This window comes from Phycodurus eques, chromosome 15 (genome assembly GCF_024500275.1).
Source record: "Phycodurus eques isolate BA_2022a chromosome 15, UOR_Pequ_1.1, whole genome shotgun sequence".
NCBI classification, from domain to species: domain Eukaryota; kingdom Metazoa; phylum Chordata; class Actinopteri; order Syngnathiformes; family Syngnathidae; genus Phycodurus; species Phycodurus eques.
This window is the reverse complement of record NC_084539.1, coordinates 2,672,055-2,687,545: the sequence shown is the minus strand read 5'-3', so window position 1 is coordinate 2,687,545 and position 15,491 is coordinate 2,672,055. Positions and strand designations below refer to the sequence as shown.

Genomic DNA, 15,491 nt, shown 5'->3' with positions numbered 1-15,491 from the left:
GACAAAGTTAGAGAGAGCAGACTTCGATGGTTTGGACACGTCCAGACCAGGAGAAATAGTGAGTATATTGGTAGAAGGATGATGAGGGTGGAGCTGCCAGGCAAGAGAGCTAGAGGAAGACCAAAGAGAAGCTTGATGGCGGTCGTGAGGGAAGACATGAAGGAAGCTGGTGTTAGAGAGGAGGATGCAGGAGATAGGCTGACATGGAAAAGGATGATGCGCTGTGGCGACCTCTAACAGGACAAGCCGAAAGGAGAAGAAGAAGAAAAAGTATAAATGTAGTGTTTTTTAAATATAAAATATATATGATGGGAAATCCAGTGTACAACATCAGATGAATACAGATAGTTTTCTATTACTCACAATTTGCAGCGCAACTAAAATACTGAAGCCATGACTGCTCTTTGGAGCGATCGCAAAATCCGTTCAAATAGTGAGGGGACACCTATTCCAAATTGATGAGCTCTTGCCCTACGACAAAAGAGAGTGTTTGAGAAAGGTTTTTAAGGAGATGAAAATTACATTGTGGAAAAAAGATCACATTGTCTCCTATCATAATCATCCTTCCAGAAGATGTTGAAAAATGCTACCCCTTTGTAGGAACACTTTGGGGAAGGGCTCGCTTTGTCCGAACCCCACTGTTCCCCAGTGCACAAGCAACCTCCATTCAGGCATTAGTGGATGAGTTTTGTGTGGAAGAGCTCGATTTGCCAACACATAGCCCGACCTCTTGAAGACAGAATGAAGTAAAGCACAAAACTTGAGCCAGGCCCCATCATTACTAACATCTGACTCATGTTCCACTGACATCAACCCAACATGACTGTTCAATTTTCACTCCCAGTCAATAGAATAATTCATATTCCCAAAAAACATCCATCCATCCATTCTCTATGCCGCTTGTCCGGTTTAGGGTCACGGGTTCCCCAAAACCCTTGCCCATATAGGCACAGAATTGTCGGTACTTTGCTATTACTTTGCCAGTGAGGTAAAGAATGCAAGATAATGTTTATGTTGCCCTCGATAAAACTAAATCTGTTGTCTTCATTTGCCAAGAGCAGAGCAATCAATATTGTGCTCAGATGATTTCACCCTGGGGCCTATTTTAATGCTGACTTTCCACCATCTCTCATCAAAAGAGCAATAAAGAGAGACTTGTGGTATACTGTCGCCGTGATCCATGAGGAGAACTTAACAGCTTCAATTAATTGGGCACTAAGTAAATGCACACTGCAAACGAAAAGGTAATCAAAGTTTTAGCATCAATGGTTACACCTTCCTGGCATGGAATTGGTGGGCAGTGTTCTCGGCAGGTGTGTCTTAACATTGTGTGCTGCTTACTGCAAAAATCCAATGATCTGGGGCTATTTTGACAGGACTGCAGAGTGCAACTAATTTGGTCGCATATGCGCACTAATTCCTGAATTGTGCGGCAAAAAAAAGAAAAAAACTGTGTAGAGGTGCCCAGTCATTTGAGGAAGAAAAAAACATTTAACTTAAAAGCGCACACATGAAACCCATCGTGGTCTCGAAACCAATCAGAGATCGTGCAGGGAGGGGACCCTCCATCTGATTGGCCGTTTGTGTGTCTGTGCACACGCGTGCATGCGTTTGAAATGCGGGCGCTCGCGTACACAAAGCTAAAGTTTCTGACAGCGAGCTGGTAGCTGCACAGTTACAAAAAAGTGAGCAGCATAAATCAAATTAGTTCCAACGCCTAATGTCACCGCGACGATGTGGGAACATTTTGGATTCAAGCCAGATGGACGCGGCCATCCCGCTCACACCAACAAGCTGGTGTGTCGAATTTGTATGAAGTCTCAACAAAGACAACGCAACTTAAAACATCAAAGTGACAAAATCCATTTTAAACACAACCATTCCTCCCAATTTCTTCAGCTGGGAGCCAAAAACACGGTGGAACATTTCCCGTTTTCCGTCAGGTTGCAATTATGGAACCCTTTGCCAAAAATGCCAATACAAACGTGACAGTTTACAGTATTTGATGCACGTATGCTCACATTATATACAGTATAGCGTACTCACTATTGTAGAGAGATGTAGCCATTGAACAAGGCAACATTTAGAGAATGGCTACAGACAGAAGTAGGACAAATCTTGAATCAAAACACGTTGCTTTGATTTACCTGTTGTGTTGTTATTTATGTTGCTACTTGGCACTCTTTCTTAACCAAGTGGAAACTTGATTGGGAGTATATTGCCTGTTAAGCCATTAATGACTGGTTCGACAGTACCTCTGTGTCAAATGTTTCATATTTGTTTAAGTGATATTTTTGTGGCGGTTAACACAAGGGGAGCAGGGCTGACGAAGACAAGGAAGACACAGGAAAACAAAATAAAACAATCATAACATAAGAAACTGAAATGGTGTGGACTAGGCGGCCTTGGCATTGTTAAGAACCTCACGATTCGATTCCTTTTCGATGTTTTTAGGTTGAAATTTAATATTATATCGTTTCTTTAGGTTTCAATTCGTTTCAATTCAATATTGATTAAAATGCTCCAATATTGATTCAGTAAGAAGTAGAAATACACAAATAATTAAGTACATATTGAAATAGTTATTTGTGATGCCACGTAAATTTTTTTTGATGTTACATCACATTTTCTAGGCAATAAAACATTGAACATAAACATTTGCATATAACATATGCGCATATGTAGTGGAATATTAAAAAAAAACATTATAGTTGTGTATAAACACTTTAAAGGCAAAGTGCATGTATACATAAATATTTATTTCCTCCTGGAAGTTGGAATAAAAGAAAAGAAAATGCACAATAATAACTTCTTCGTACATATGGAGTTCAAAATTAAAAACTTCAGCATCGTGTTTTTGTGTTGGCATTGCATATCGTGGTTGGAGTGTCTTTTGTACATTTCTTGTGTTTTACAGAGGAATCCAAACATCAAATTTAAAAATAGAAGTTGCTCGCTTCACGATGCTGCTAGCTTTAGTCGGTATATTGTTGTTGCTTTGTTGAGTGCGGCTTCCGTCCTACAACGCCACTCGCACGCAAAGCGCCCCCTACTGACCAGGAGGAGAATCGATTCAGAGGATTTGTTGAGTCGATATTGAATTGCAGGGGAAAGAATTGCAATGCATTGATAAATCGATATTTTTACGCCCCCCTTAGTGTGGACCCATGACAAACCAACAGATAAACAACTGTAAACACAGATCATGACAACTTCCTGATCCCAAGTTACGGTGTAAATGTGAGGGTGAATGGTTGTTTCGATACATTGTGTGCTCTGTGATTAACTGGCAACCAGTCCATGGTGTGGCCTTCCAGCTCCCCAAATCCCTTCACAGCATAAGTGGTATAGAAAATGGAAGGATGGATAATTATGTATTATAATAAACAGCCCCTACCACTAGTTTTGGTGTGGCCAGTGGCCTTGGATTCCAGTAAAATAGTTCTGCTTCTGCATGGAACAGTAACAGCTCTTCTCCACATTCAGAACTGAAAAAGGAGCAAACTATACCAAGCTGACAAACTTGAAAGGTGTTTTTTATATCGCTAAAATTATTTATAATAGTAAAATTATTGTTCTATGTTTTATACACTTAGCAAAGCAAAGCAAATGTATTTATATAGCGGATTTCATACAAAAGGTAACTCAATGTGCTGTACATGATTAAAAGCATTTAAAAACAAAGGGAAAAAAAACAGCTTATAAACATTTAAAACAAAGAAAAAAAGTACAGTGCAAGAAATATCATTTGAAAGTGGAACTGCTCTAAAAAGCATGGCAAAAAAGAAGAGTTTTTAACCTGGACTTAAAAACATGCACACTTGGGGCTGACGTTACTTCTGTTGGCATTCATTTGCATAATAGCTAAATGTTGCTTCACTGTGTTTGCTTTGGACTCTGTGGTCCACTATTTGACCTGAGTCTGTCCATCTCAGAGCCCTACTGGGTTTATATTCTATTAGCATTTCCTTCATGTATTCAGAAGCTAAACCGTTTAGTGATTTATAGACCAGTAGCAGAACTTTAAAAACATATTGTAAAGCTGACTGGAAGCCAGTGTAAAGACTTTAGAATTGGAGTAATAAGCTCTGACCTCTTTGTTCTGGTCAGAACCCGAGCTGCAGCATTCTGAATGAGCTGCAACTGTTTAATGCTCTTTTTAGGGAGTCCAGTCAGAAGACCATTACAATAGTCAAGTCTACTTGAGATAAAAGCATGGATGAGCTTCTCCTGGTCTGCTTGACACATGCAAGCCTTCACTCTGGATATGTTCTTCAGATGGTAGAAGGCAGTTTTCGTACTTGATTTGATATGAATGTTGAAAGTCAGGTCGGAATCTATCAGAACACCAAGGTTTCGGACTTGGTCTTTGGTTTTTAAAGAGAGTGACTCCAGGTATTTACTAACCGCAATCATCTTTTCCTCATTGCCAAAAACCAATGATCTCAGTTTTGTTGTGGTTTAATTGAAGAAGATTTTGGCTCGTCCAGTTATTTATCTGTTTACTTAGTTTAGTGCAAGGGTGTCAAACATATAGCCCCGTGGGGTAGGGTGTTCAATGCAGCCCCCAGGATGGATTTGAAAAGTTAAAAAATACTGTAGCAACCCTTCAGTTATGTTAAGATATACAATATTTTCTGACTGTTTGTGATTGTGTTTGAGATTCGGAAGTAGGCCAACTAAGTCCGTTGTTGTTATTTTGGCGTGGTTACGACTGACAATGACCCCTCTTGTGTGCATATCGAGAGATTTGTGAGTAACCACCTCATTGTCATCCTTTCAACATCTGGTCGCTGCGGATTGAATGGCGTTTGGTTCATCCCCCAGTTCTACTTTCAGTTCTGTGAAAACGAATCCTAGCTGTGGTAATAGTTGAAAATGGGCTGTTAGATCCTATTGTTCATGGAATTACATATAATGTATGAATATGTATTTTTATTGTAAGATACTTATTTTGAAAGGTAATATTGTAGGATGAGTTTCAAATGTTTCTGTTTTGGCATCAGACTCATATATGGCATATTTAGGGTGTAAACTATCCATTTTGGAAATTTGAAATCTTTTTAGGGGCGTCGATTACTTGCGGTTTCTCGCCATTCGCAGTTGAGCTCAGTCTCTATCCCCCGCAAATAGTACTGTGCTGTACTTTGAAAACAGACTTTGGTTACTACGAGCATTAGTGTTTTCGTCAAAAAAGTAGTTAAATGTGTGCACCGGTCTTGAACGTGTATGGACCCTGTGTGTCTGAAAGTTGCTGACAGAAAGAACTGATAGTGTAAGTGTTGTATACTAACAGTATGTCAAAGCCAGTACTTATATCCTTTCATTACAGCTCTGCTGCACACCGCGGCTCTAAACATTCAGTAGAAACCCGCTGGGTGACATTGGCAAGTCCCCCGCTGATGTTAAATGGTAACCTCTGACGGTCGGAGCTCCAGCTGAATGCTTTCACATCCAGGCTTTTAAGCTTTGTTACCTGAGGGACTGACCAGCTTGCAGCATTTTAGGATTCTGAGTGCTAGCGTGGACTGAAGAGATTTCGAGTTTTCACAAAATCTGTCAGTCATAAAGACTGAAAAAAAAATGGTCGGGTTTTGTCAGTCGTAAAAACTTGGCAGCATATGCAGACGCTTTTGTCAGTCCTAATAACTTGCATGAAAGAAGTGAGCAGTGAGGGAGAGACAAAAGTAAATGCTACAGTTAATTAAAATTAATTCAGCAAACATGGGAAAAATAAGTGGGGAAAATATTTATACAGTTAAAAAAAAAAAAAAAAAAATCACCTTTATTTCAAAAAATGAAATGTGTATTTTACCCTAAAATGGTTTGTATTAGTCAGTCCATTTAGGCAATGTGGGTTCAGTGGGTTATGTGACAATGTGAGTGTGTGGTCTGCCTTGCATCCAAATTCAAGGGGAGAGGCTCCAGGTCCCTGAACAGGATAAGCGGTATAAAGAAATAGATGGATGGATGGATGGATAGCTTAAATCAATACATTTGGAAAGTGACTAAAATGCAATTTAAAGGTAAATAGTGATATTAACAAGGTTTCCCCATCTTTAGACCTAAATGTAAAAAAAAAAACAAAATGAACCTTCCACATGCCAATACTGTACATTTCAGCAGTAATGAGAGTTATGTGGCCGTTCAAAGCTTTCAACCAGCAGATATGTTCTGGGCAGGCTCTTGACAAGCGCATTTGTGAGCTTATGAGCCAAGCCGTGGCCGAAACCGGCATGTGCCGAGTGTGCGACCGCACAGAGCGGCACCGTTGGGCGGGGCTAACCACCCTTGACGCAACCGTGGAGGCTGGACAGAAGCTGGCCGCAGTGAAAATATATATATATATATATATATATAATTAAAATCCATTGATGCACACAACTATTTATTAAAACAAAGCTCATTCACTAAATATCAAGTGCGGATATTTGTCAAGCCCGATCATCTGTCTTGTCAATGGCTATAGGGTCAGCATTTTGACAGATCAACAAGGACATATTTTAAAATAACAATGTCCAGAGCTGCTTCAAAATTGCAATCATAATCACAATAATCTTTATTGGCTAAGTAAGTTAAAACACAGAAGAAATTTGTCTGTGGTAGTCACTATAGTACTACAGCAAAAAAAAAAAAAATAATAATAATAGTACTATAACAAAATGTACATTTAGGACATAACTCTATAGAAAAGGTTCTTTGTTTTTGTTTTTTTTTTCTGTTCCACCGCTCAAGCTATTGGTATGGAAACTGTTTGGGTAGTGTTTGACTACTACTGCTGACAATCAAATCTTTAATAGCCGCTCCAAATTCTAAGTTCTAATCCAAATCAGAATCATCTTTATTTGCCAAGTATGTCCAAAACACACAAGGAATTTGTCTCCTTGAATTATTCTTGAATTCTATAAAGGAAATCTGGTAAAACATAATATATCACCGTATGTCATTATAGGCTGCCAGGCTTGAGCACTGTGCTATGAATACAGCTAGCCGACTGCGATAGATTGGTGACCATGCCGAAGACATGAGGTTAATACCAACATTCTCATTTGACGTCTCATGGACACAGACTTAGACATGAACACTCGACCTTCTTGTCACCAATGACGGGATTCGTTTTGCAATGCTGGAAATTCCTTTTGACAGCGGTCATGTCCAGTATGCAGCGCTGTAATGCTATTCAGTATTTGTAAACATTTGATCCGCTCCACCGAAGGCATTGCTTTTGTCGGATTTTGACCCACAACTTTCCAAATAGATCGGGTATCCAGTCTAAAAATATTTTTCTCTGCTCAGTGTAAAAAAAGGTGTGCGTTTTGAATTGAATACAGTCGATGAAAGGGTCTCATCTGCAGCTGTTTTTTTTCTCATCTCTGCTTTGGTGATTAGTAGACTGAGAGAATGCAGTGGCGCTGTAATCTTTGGATTAACTGTAGTTACTGGGGGATTAAATAGATTACGACTTGATTATCTGCATTGTTACAAACTATATTGGGGATGTCTTTTTCATGCTGTGGAATTTCAAAATGGGATATTGATTATGTGGTTTTCAACAGGCTAAAGGTCGCATTAGATCATCCAAGACAGTAAGGGACGTATTCCGTAGTTCTAAATGCAAAGAACAGGCAGCAACCTGATCTTATTGGAGGAAGAAATGAAATCTCCATTTGTCTAACAACAAAATGATTGTTTTCCTGCGACAGGGAGCGGTCAGTCAATGTGTCAGAGCCTGAGTCTTTGGAGCTGATGGTCTCTAATCTGAAGCCAGAGGAGAGTTACAGCTTCCGAGTCGTTGCTTACAATGGTGTCGGACCAGGAGAACGCTCCGGCCCCTTGAGGATCACCACCAAACAAGACCGTAAGACAAAAATAGCGATGGAGTTTTGCATTTGTCACCTGTCTGTTCATGTTCTACACTTAGTGTTTGTTATATATCACGTTAGTGTGTGAGGTTCAAATAAAAAAAAACATAAAAAAGCTTTGTGTCAGTTTAGCCTTTATTAAATCAATACAAAGTGACTTTGATTTGGATTTAATATTTAACGTCCAACAATACTAAATTGAAATGATAAGGTAACTTGCAAATTCTTATTTAAGTATGTTTAACATTTTGCACCAACAAATATTAGCATTGGTAGTTGTATTACTGCATTTCAAATAATAGTAGTAGTAGTAATAATAATAAATATAATCATAATCATAACTGTCAAGGCGGCACGGTGGCCGACTGGTTAGAGCGTCAGCCTCACGGTTCTGTGGACCGAGGTTCAAACCCCGGCCCCGCCTGTGGGGAGTTTCCATGTTCTCCCCGTGCCTGCGTGGCTTTTCTCCGGGCACTCCGATTTCCTCCCGCATCGCCAAAAAATGCGTGGTAGGTTCATTGTCGACTCTAAATTGCTCGTATGTGTGAATGTGAGTGCGAACGGTTGTTAGTTTCTGTGTGCCCTCCGAGTGGCTGGCAACCAGTTCAGTTGTGTATGGGCTAGGTTGCGGGATAGGCTCCAGCAAGCCCGCAACCCTCGTGAGGCGAGGCGGCTCAGAAAAGGGATGGATGGATAACTGTCAAACAATCCACAAGCTGCCGTATGTTATTTACTTCGTCGTGTGCAAAGTTTCGTCTAAAAAGGCAAGAATGGATAAATAAAAGTAGCGAACAGCATGTCGATCATTGTAACGGAGTAAAAGTATCGATCCTTGTTCGCATAAATACTCAAGTAAAAGTAAAAAGTACAGTGGAGTTAAAGTACTGACAAGTACAGTTTATCAAAATATTCACTTGGGTAAATGTAACGGAGTAAACGTAGCACGTTACTACCTACGTCTGGCCAAGCATTATCAAGAGTCACAAATATTTATGCGATTAATTGAGCCTATTTTCCGAAAATAGGTTAACTCAATGTATTTCATTTTAATTTGATTGATTTAGCCTTCATTTCTCTCATTAAATAATTGGTTGATTGAAATGTTTTGTTTATTTTCATAAATAATTGGTCAATTATTTCTCATGTTTGTAAAATGAAATATTTGACTTTTTTCATTTTTATTGACTTTTTATTCATGTATTGAATTAAATAATTGGTTGAGTCATTTATTGTAAATACAATAAAACAAAGTGATTAAACAAGTCGCTAGAAGAAACATTTTTTTTAATACATGTGAACTGTTTCTTTGTAACTCACCTGCGAATGACCTGGCCCATCTGTCCATTGAAAAAAATCCAATGTAGTCCTCGAGCACAAAGGGTTTCCTCACCCCCAGCCTAATTAGATGTCATTTTAGTCTCCAAATGTGATGTGGATGGGACACAGACAATATTAAAATATTTGGGACCAGATATAAAATTTTCACCGAAATCCTCGGACCCGTTTGGTTGAGATTATTGCTGCGAAAGGAGCCTCAACTGTTATTAAATCCAAAGCTTCCCGTGATTTCCAGCCTGAACTGTGATGTTGTGTTCTGGAAGCATACAATTGTTTGTTTTGTCGTAGTTTAAGAAGACTGTGTTTCTCTATTGTGACTTACAATAAATATGGGATCACAAATTATGCAGAAGGTCAGTGAATTCCAAAGGGTCACATACTACATTTACAAGCAACCGTATCCAGTTATACAGTATAAACAAGCGGAGTGTGTTTTGCATTACAGTCCAGGTACCCGGCAAGATGGAGTCACTACGTGCTGAAGCTCTGTCACCAACCTCCATCCAGCTAAACTGGGAGACTCCCAGCGCTCCAAACGGACCAATCACGGGCTACAGAGTGCTCTGGACAGAGAGCCTCTCAAGCAAGGAACAGGTCTCAATGAATACAAACAAATGACACCATGCATGCAACCTTTTTAGTTGACTTCAGTGGTGTGCAGTCGTTCAAATTATGCGTGTTGACTGATGAGCGACGCTAGCCCAACTGGCATCTGCTGGCCTCAAGCCGGAAGTAGCGACGTGCGAGACTCACACACACACACACACACACACACACACACACACACACACACTACCGCTGTGACCATATAAAGACTTCCTCGTTACCTGTGTCTCATTTTCATAACAACCCCATATTGTTTTCCCAACATCGGTACAGCCAGGAATATTGTTCCACTTTGTGCTCTGTGCTTCAGAGCACAACGAGGTCGAACAATTTCTTCGGATTCTGTTTTGTAACGAAGACGGTTAGGGGAAATGCGCAGGAGTAAAGTTATACATTTTGTATAGGATGGTAATGGTTAGGCACCAAAACAAAGAAAAACAAATGATGAAATATACTACTAGTCATTACGCAGAATGTAGTTGAAATTAAAGGAAGGGCTTTTCTGTTCAGCGAGCCGGTCGGTCTCATATTGTGTCCCATAGCATGGCGTGCTGTCAGACAAGACACTAGTCCCAAAAATTAAGTACTTTTGTTTCACTGTTTTCACTATTGCACTTGGGATTTTATTGTTTTGGTAAAATACTGCATTTCCACATGCTTGTAGCATAGTATGGCAAAAAAGAGATGAACGAGTTCTGCTAACTATCCCCTTGATTTGTACTCCTCCACCCTTTTTTATCCTTGAGTGTCCGTATCGCGTCATGCTATCCGATTGTGAACTTTTTGCGGTGTTTAGGCCGTGACATCTTTTTTTTTTTCGCGGGGAATATAGTTTGTCTCCGATGCTACAACCGTGAGGAGAAAGTGTTGCGATGTTGATGTGTCCTACCAAATGGCCCGTATCCCAGAGGTTGGGGACCCCTGAACGAGTCACGTGCTCTTCCTTGTGGACATGAATGCGTTGAAAACAAGGTGATCGGACAAACAGAGGTGTCAAACGTATCTCAACTAATGCGCATTAGCAAACTTTTAGGTCATGTAAAGTCAACCAATTAAAGGAGTCCTGTGGCCCATTTTCCCGTTTTGTATTTTTATTCTGATCAAATGTCACATTTTACAATTGTTTGTGCGCGTTGAAAAAACAAATGAACCAAATAATAATTTTCGGTTGCCACCTGAAAACGGAAAGCGAAGATTCAAAAGGCAGACTAACCCTCGGATTGGTTGCCAGTCGGATCCCGGGCGCGATCTATTTACGTAGATTTTCAAGTGACACCGGAAACAAGTCACAAAAGCACAGACCCAAAGCCCAGGAAAATGAAAACACGCTTGTAGAGAAACTGAATTCAATACATCAGACAGCGACACCACACAAGTAAACAAATTCACTGTATATTATTTTAGCATGTTTAATTTGACCTGGTGCAACTTCTTCTTTTCGCAATGGAGTTACTCCACTAGCTGCCATCAGCTATCATTTTCCCCATTTAATGATCTTTACATCTCGAACATAGCATATTAGGAGCAGATTTAACAGTCTGGCGTTGTTGGGTGGATGTTTTGATGTATATCGTATATCAGCACACTGTATTTCGAGGATGTCCAGCCCGCAATGACATTGCACAGGTGTACATCTGTTCTGCCATGAAAGTCACATACTGCATATCCACTATCGCATTCGCATATGATTTGTATCCACACATGACCGAGGCCTGATTTGTATCTGAAGATGTCATTTTATTGATTTATTCATTGATTGTGTTACTGCCACCCCAAGTAAATTGCTTTGCATATTTCCAAAAATGTATCCTGCTATGGTAAATGCACCAAAGAAGTCTAATTCCTATTATTTGTTTGTGTTCAGAGTGTCGATGTCAATGGATTAAACTACAAGATGGAGGGACTCAATAAATTCACACAGTACACAGTTCGCGTTTTGGCGATCAACCGCTTTGGACCCGGCACCGCCTTACACAACATCGTTGTCACCACCCGATCAGATGGTAAGTGTTTTACCTCCTTATTTATCTGCTGTTGACGATGACGAAACCTTATTTTTCATTGAAATCTTCGAACTAACTAGTCCATGTTAATATTTAAGTTTTAGGATTCCTGCCATTGAAACCCTAAACTTCACATTAAGCTTTAAATATCAATCGTAGGTATCTTCAGATGAAGCGTCATGGTTGGTGGGTTATTTGGTTTGTTAGTGTGTGTGTGTGTGTGTGTGTGTGTGTGTGTGTGTGTGTGCGCCCGCGTGTGCACACATGCATGAGTGTGTGTGTACACTTGAATCTTGTGCTCTTCTGCTGTCAATCGTTTCACTGGGGACCCTGGATTTTTAATTGCGCTCCTCTCAGTGTGACACTCTCATAAAGTTCACACACAAATGCAGCATGCTAAACAGCTTTAGATTTTGCATGAACAACGTGAATAGATGAAACTCAATGGATAACATTATGGATTAAGATTATGGATTATTCTTCAAGCGACACGGTGTAAAACTGGTGAGCACATCTGCCTCTCAGTTCTGAAGAACGAGGTTCAAATCTCAGCGTCACCTGTGTGGCGTTTGCATGTTCTCCCCGTGCCTGCGTGGCTTTTCTCCGGGCACTCCGGTTTCCTCCCACATCCCAAAAACATGCGTGGTAGGTTCATTGGAAACTCTAAATTGCCCGTAGGTGTGACTGTGAGTGTGAATGGTTGTTTGTTTGTATGTGCCCTGGGATTGGCTGGCGACCAGTTGAGGGTGTACCCCGCCGCTCGCCTGAAGATAGCTGGGATAGGCTCCAGCACGCCCGCGACCCTAGTGAGGAGAAGCGCTACAGAAAATGGATGGATGGATGAATTATTCTTCCTTCTACTCCTCTTTGATCATAAATGATCAGGTATGTGTACGCAGGGAATTTATTACCTATGTTTATGTTGGTGATTTCTTTTTTTTAACCTAGGTTATTTTGTAATTGCTAATATTTTATTATAGCTGGGTTTGGCTCCAGCATGTCCGCGACCCGCGTGAGGAGAAGCGGCTCAGAAAATGGATGGATGGATAATGAGACCCTAATTTCTCTTTTTTTCCCTACAAAAACGGAAAAGTAAATGGTGATTTCTTCACACTAGTCTCATTTTTTTGTATTCTTGATTTTGTGGGTTTTATGATATAAAATACGTGATATTATGATATGATATGATATTAAATACTTTAAATCGTTGAAATCTATACTCTATGAAAGTTTAACTTTTCAAATGGAATAATGGAAATAAGCAAACCTTTCCATGATATTGTAATTTTTTGGAAAGGGTCTGTATCAAACTAGTTGCCCTTCACATTTTTCCTTACCCAGGAAGTAACTCCCAGTTTCCAAAAGGTTGTTGACCCGTGGTATACAGTATATTGGAGACGTCCCTTGTCCCTCTGGACTCTGCAACGCGACTGTGAGATCTTGATGCTTTTTGGACAATATCGTCTCCAGTATGAGTCCACAATAGCAACATCGATTTAAAATCATGAAACATTTTCTCCATCAGTTGCAATTTTTGTCTTTGGGTCACAATGAATGGTCGAATACTCATTTCTCACATTTCCCAGGTAATTAAAGTCAAATGTAAGTGTTCTTTAGTTGGTATGTCCTGTATTGCTTTGACGAGATTATTTACTCTGATTTAAACGCGCAGACCTAAGTGGTGCCCCGAACGTAATGTTGTCATAAATAAACTTGCATGCATAGACAGTGAAAGATAATGGAGTCATCTGTCCAGCTGCAGTTGCACGACACAATGATCTGAGACTAAGTGAGCACAGATACTGAGCGCTTGTATTGTGCACCTCCCCATCTGTGGCTCTGTGATAACCATGACTTGTGGCCTAATTACTTTCGCTCACATCCAAGCACACACACGGATACGACACACACACATGTATACAGATACACACGCACGCACATTAAATGAGCAGCTGAATCAATAGATAAGCTGTGGACAGTTAATCAGGTAGGTGGTAAGACAGTGTTCATTCAAAGCGTCCATCCATTTTCATCTACTTATGAAGAGGTCGCGGGTGCAGCAGCCTAAGAAGAGAATGTCAGACTTCCCTCGCCACAGATACTTGGGGATCGCAAAGTGTTCCCAGGCCAGCTGAGAGACGGGGCTTGATTAACTCCCAAATATGGCCACTAAATTGTGGCTTGACGATGTGCCGGTTGCATGTTATATACTAACAATTACAATATTTTACGAAGATCCTGAATAGCGGGCGCTAAATTGTGTGTGCAGTCACTCTAAGAATGTGAACGCTGTTGGCATTAAGGTGTAAAAGTGACAGAGCTCGCTCTTTAAAAGAGGGTTTTGCGCTTTACGTACCTTTGATGATTTTCACCGTAGAACATTTGGGAGAGCAAAATGAAATAAAAAAAAAAAAAAATGAAATTGGAAGTGTTAGTGTAACACAAGAACACATATACTGCGTTCTTCTTCTTCTTCTTCTTCTTCTTTTCCTTTGGGCTTGTCCCGTTAGGGGTCGCCACAGCGCGTCATCCTTTTCCAAGAAAGCTTATCTCCTGCATCCTCCTCTCGAACACCGGCTTCCCTCATGTCTTCCCTCACAACCGCCATCAAACTTCTCTTTGGTCTTCCTCTAGCTCTCTTGCCTGGCAGCTCCATCCTCATCATCCTTCTACCAATATACTCACTATTTCTCCTCTGGACATGTCCAAACCATCGAAGTCTACTCTCTCTAACTTTGTCTCCAAAACATGGAACCTCGCCTGTCCCTCTGATGAGCTCATTTCTAATTTGATCCAACCTGGTCACTCCGAGACCAAACCTCAACATCTTCATTTCCGCCACCTCCAACTCTGCTTCCTGTTGTCTCTTCAGTGCCACTGTCTCTAATCCGTACATCATTGCCGGCCTCACCACTGTTTTATAAACTTTGCCCTTCATCCAAGCAGAGACTCTTCTGTGACATAACACATCTGAGACCTTCCTCCACCCGTTCCATCCTGCTTGGACTCGTTTCTTCACTTCCTGACCACCCTCACCGTTGCTCTGGACGGTAGACCCCAAGTATTTCAAGTCCTCCACCCTTGCTATCTCTTCTCCCTGTAGCCTCACTCTTCCCCCACCACCCCTCTCATTCATGCACATATATTCTGTTTTACTTCGGCTAATCTTCATTCCTCTTCTTTCCAGTGCATGCCTCCATCTTTCTAACTGTTCCTCCAGCTGCTCCCTGCTTTCACTGCAGATCACAATGTCATCTGCAAACATCATGGTCCACGGGGATTCCAGTCGAACCTCATCTGTTAGCCTATCCATCACCACTCCAAAAAGGAAGGGGCTCAGGGCTGATCCCTGATGCAGTCCCACCTCCACCTTAAATTCCTCTGTCACACCTACAGCAAACCTCACCACTGTTCTGCTGCCCTCATACATGTCCTGTTTTATTTTGACATACTTCTCTGCCACTCCAGACCTCCGCATGCAGTACCACAGTTCCTCTCTGGGTACTCTGTCATAGGCTTTCTCTAGATCTACAAAGACACAGTGTAGCTCCTTCTGACCTTCTCTGTACTTTTCCGTCAACATCCTCAAGGCAAATAATGCATCTATGGTACTCTTTCTAGGCATGAAACCATACTGTTGCTCGCAAATACTCACTTCTGTCCTGAGTCTGGCCTCCACTAC

The 15,491-nt window shown here is 40.8% G+C and overlaps 1 protein-coding gene across 1 annotated transcript in view; it reads left to right on the top strand.

Moving 5' to 3' along the window:
• Window positions 1-15,491, top strand: part of dcc (DCC netrin 1 receptor) — a 310,603-nt gene that overhangs the window by 184,429 nt on the left and 110,683 nt on the right. Inside the window, exons 9-11 of the mRNA XM_061698483.1 lie at window positions 7,704-7,858; window positions 9,646-9,794; window positions 11,671-11,809. Of these exons, the coding sequence (XP_061554467.1) occupies window positions 7,704-7,858; window positions 9,646-9,794; window positions 11,671-11,809 (443 nt within the window). The remainder of the gene's footprint in view (window positions 1-7,703; window positions 7,859-9,645; window positions 9,795-11,670; window positions 11,810-15,491) is intronic.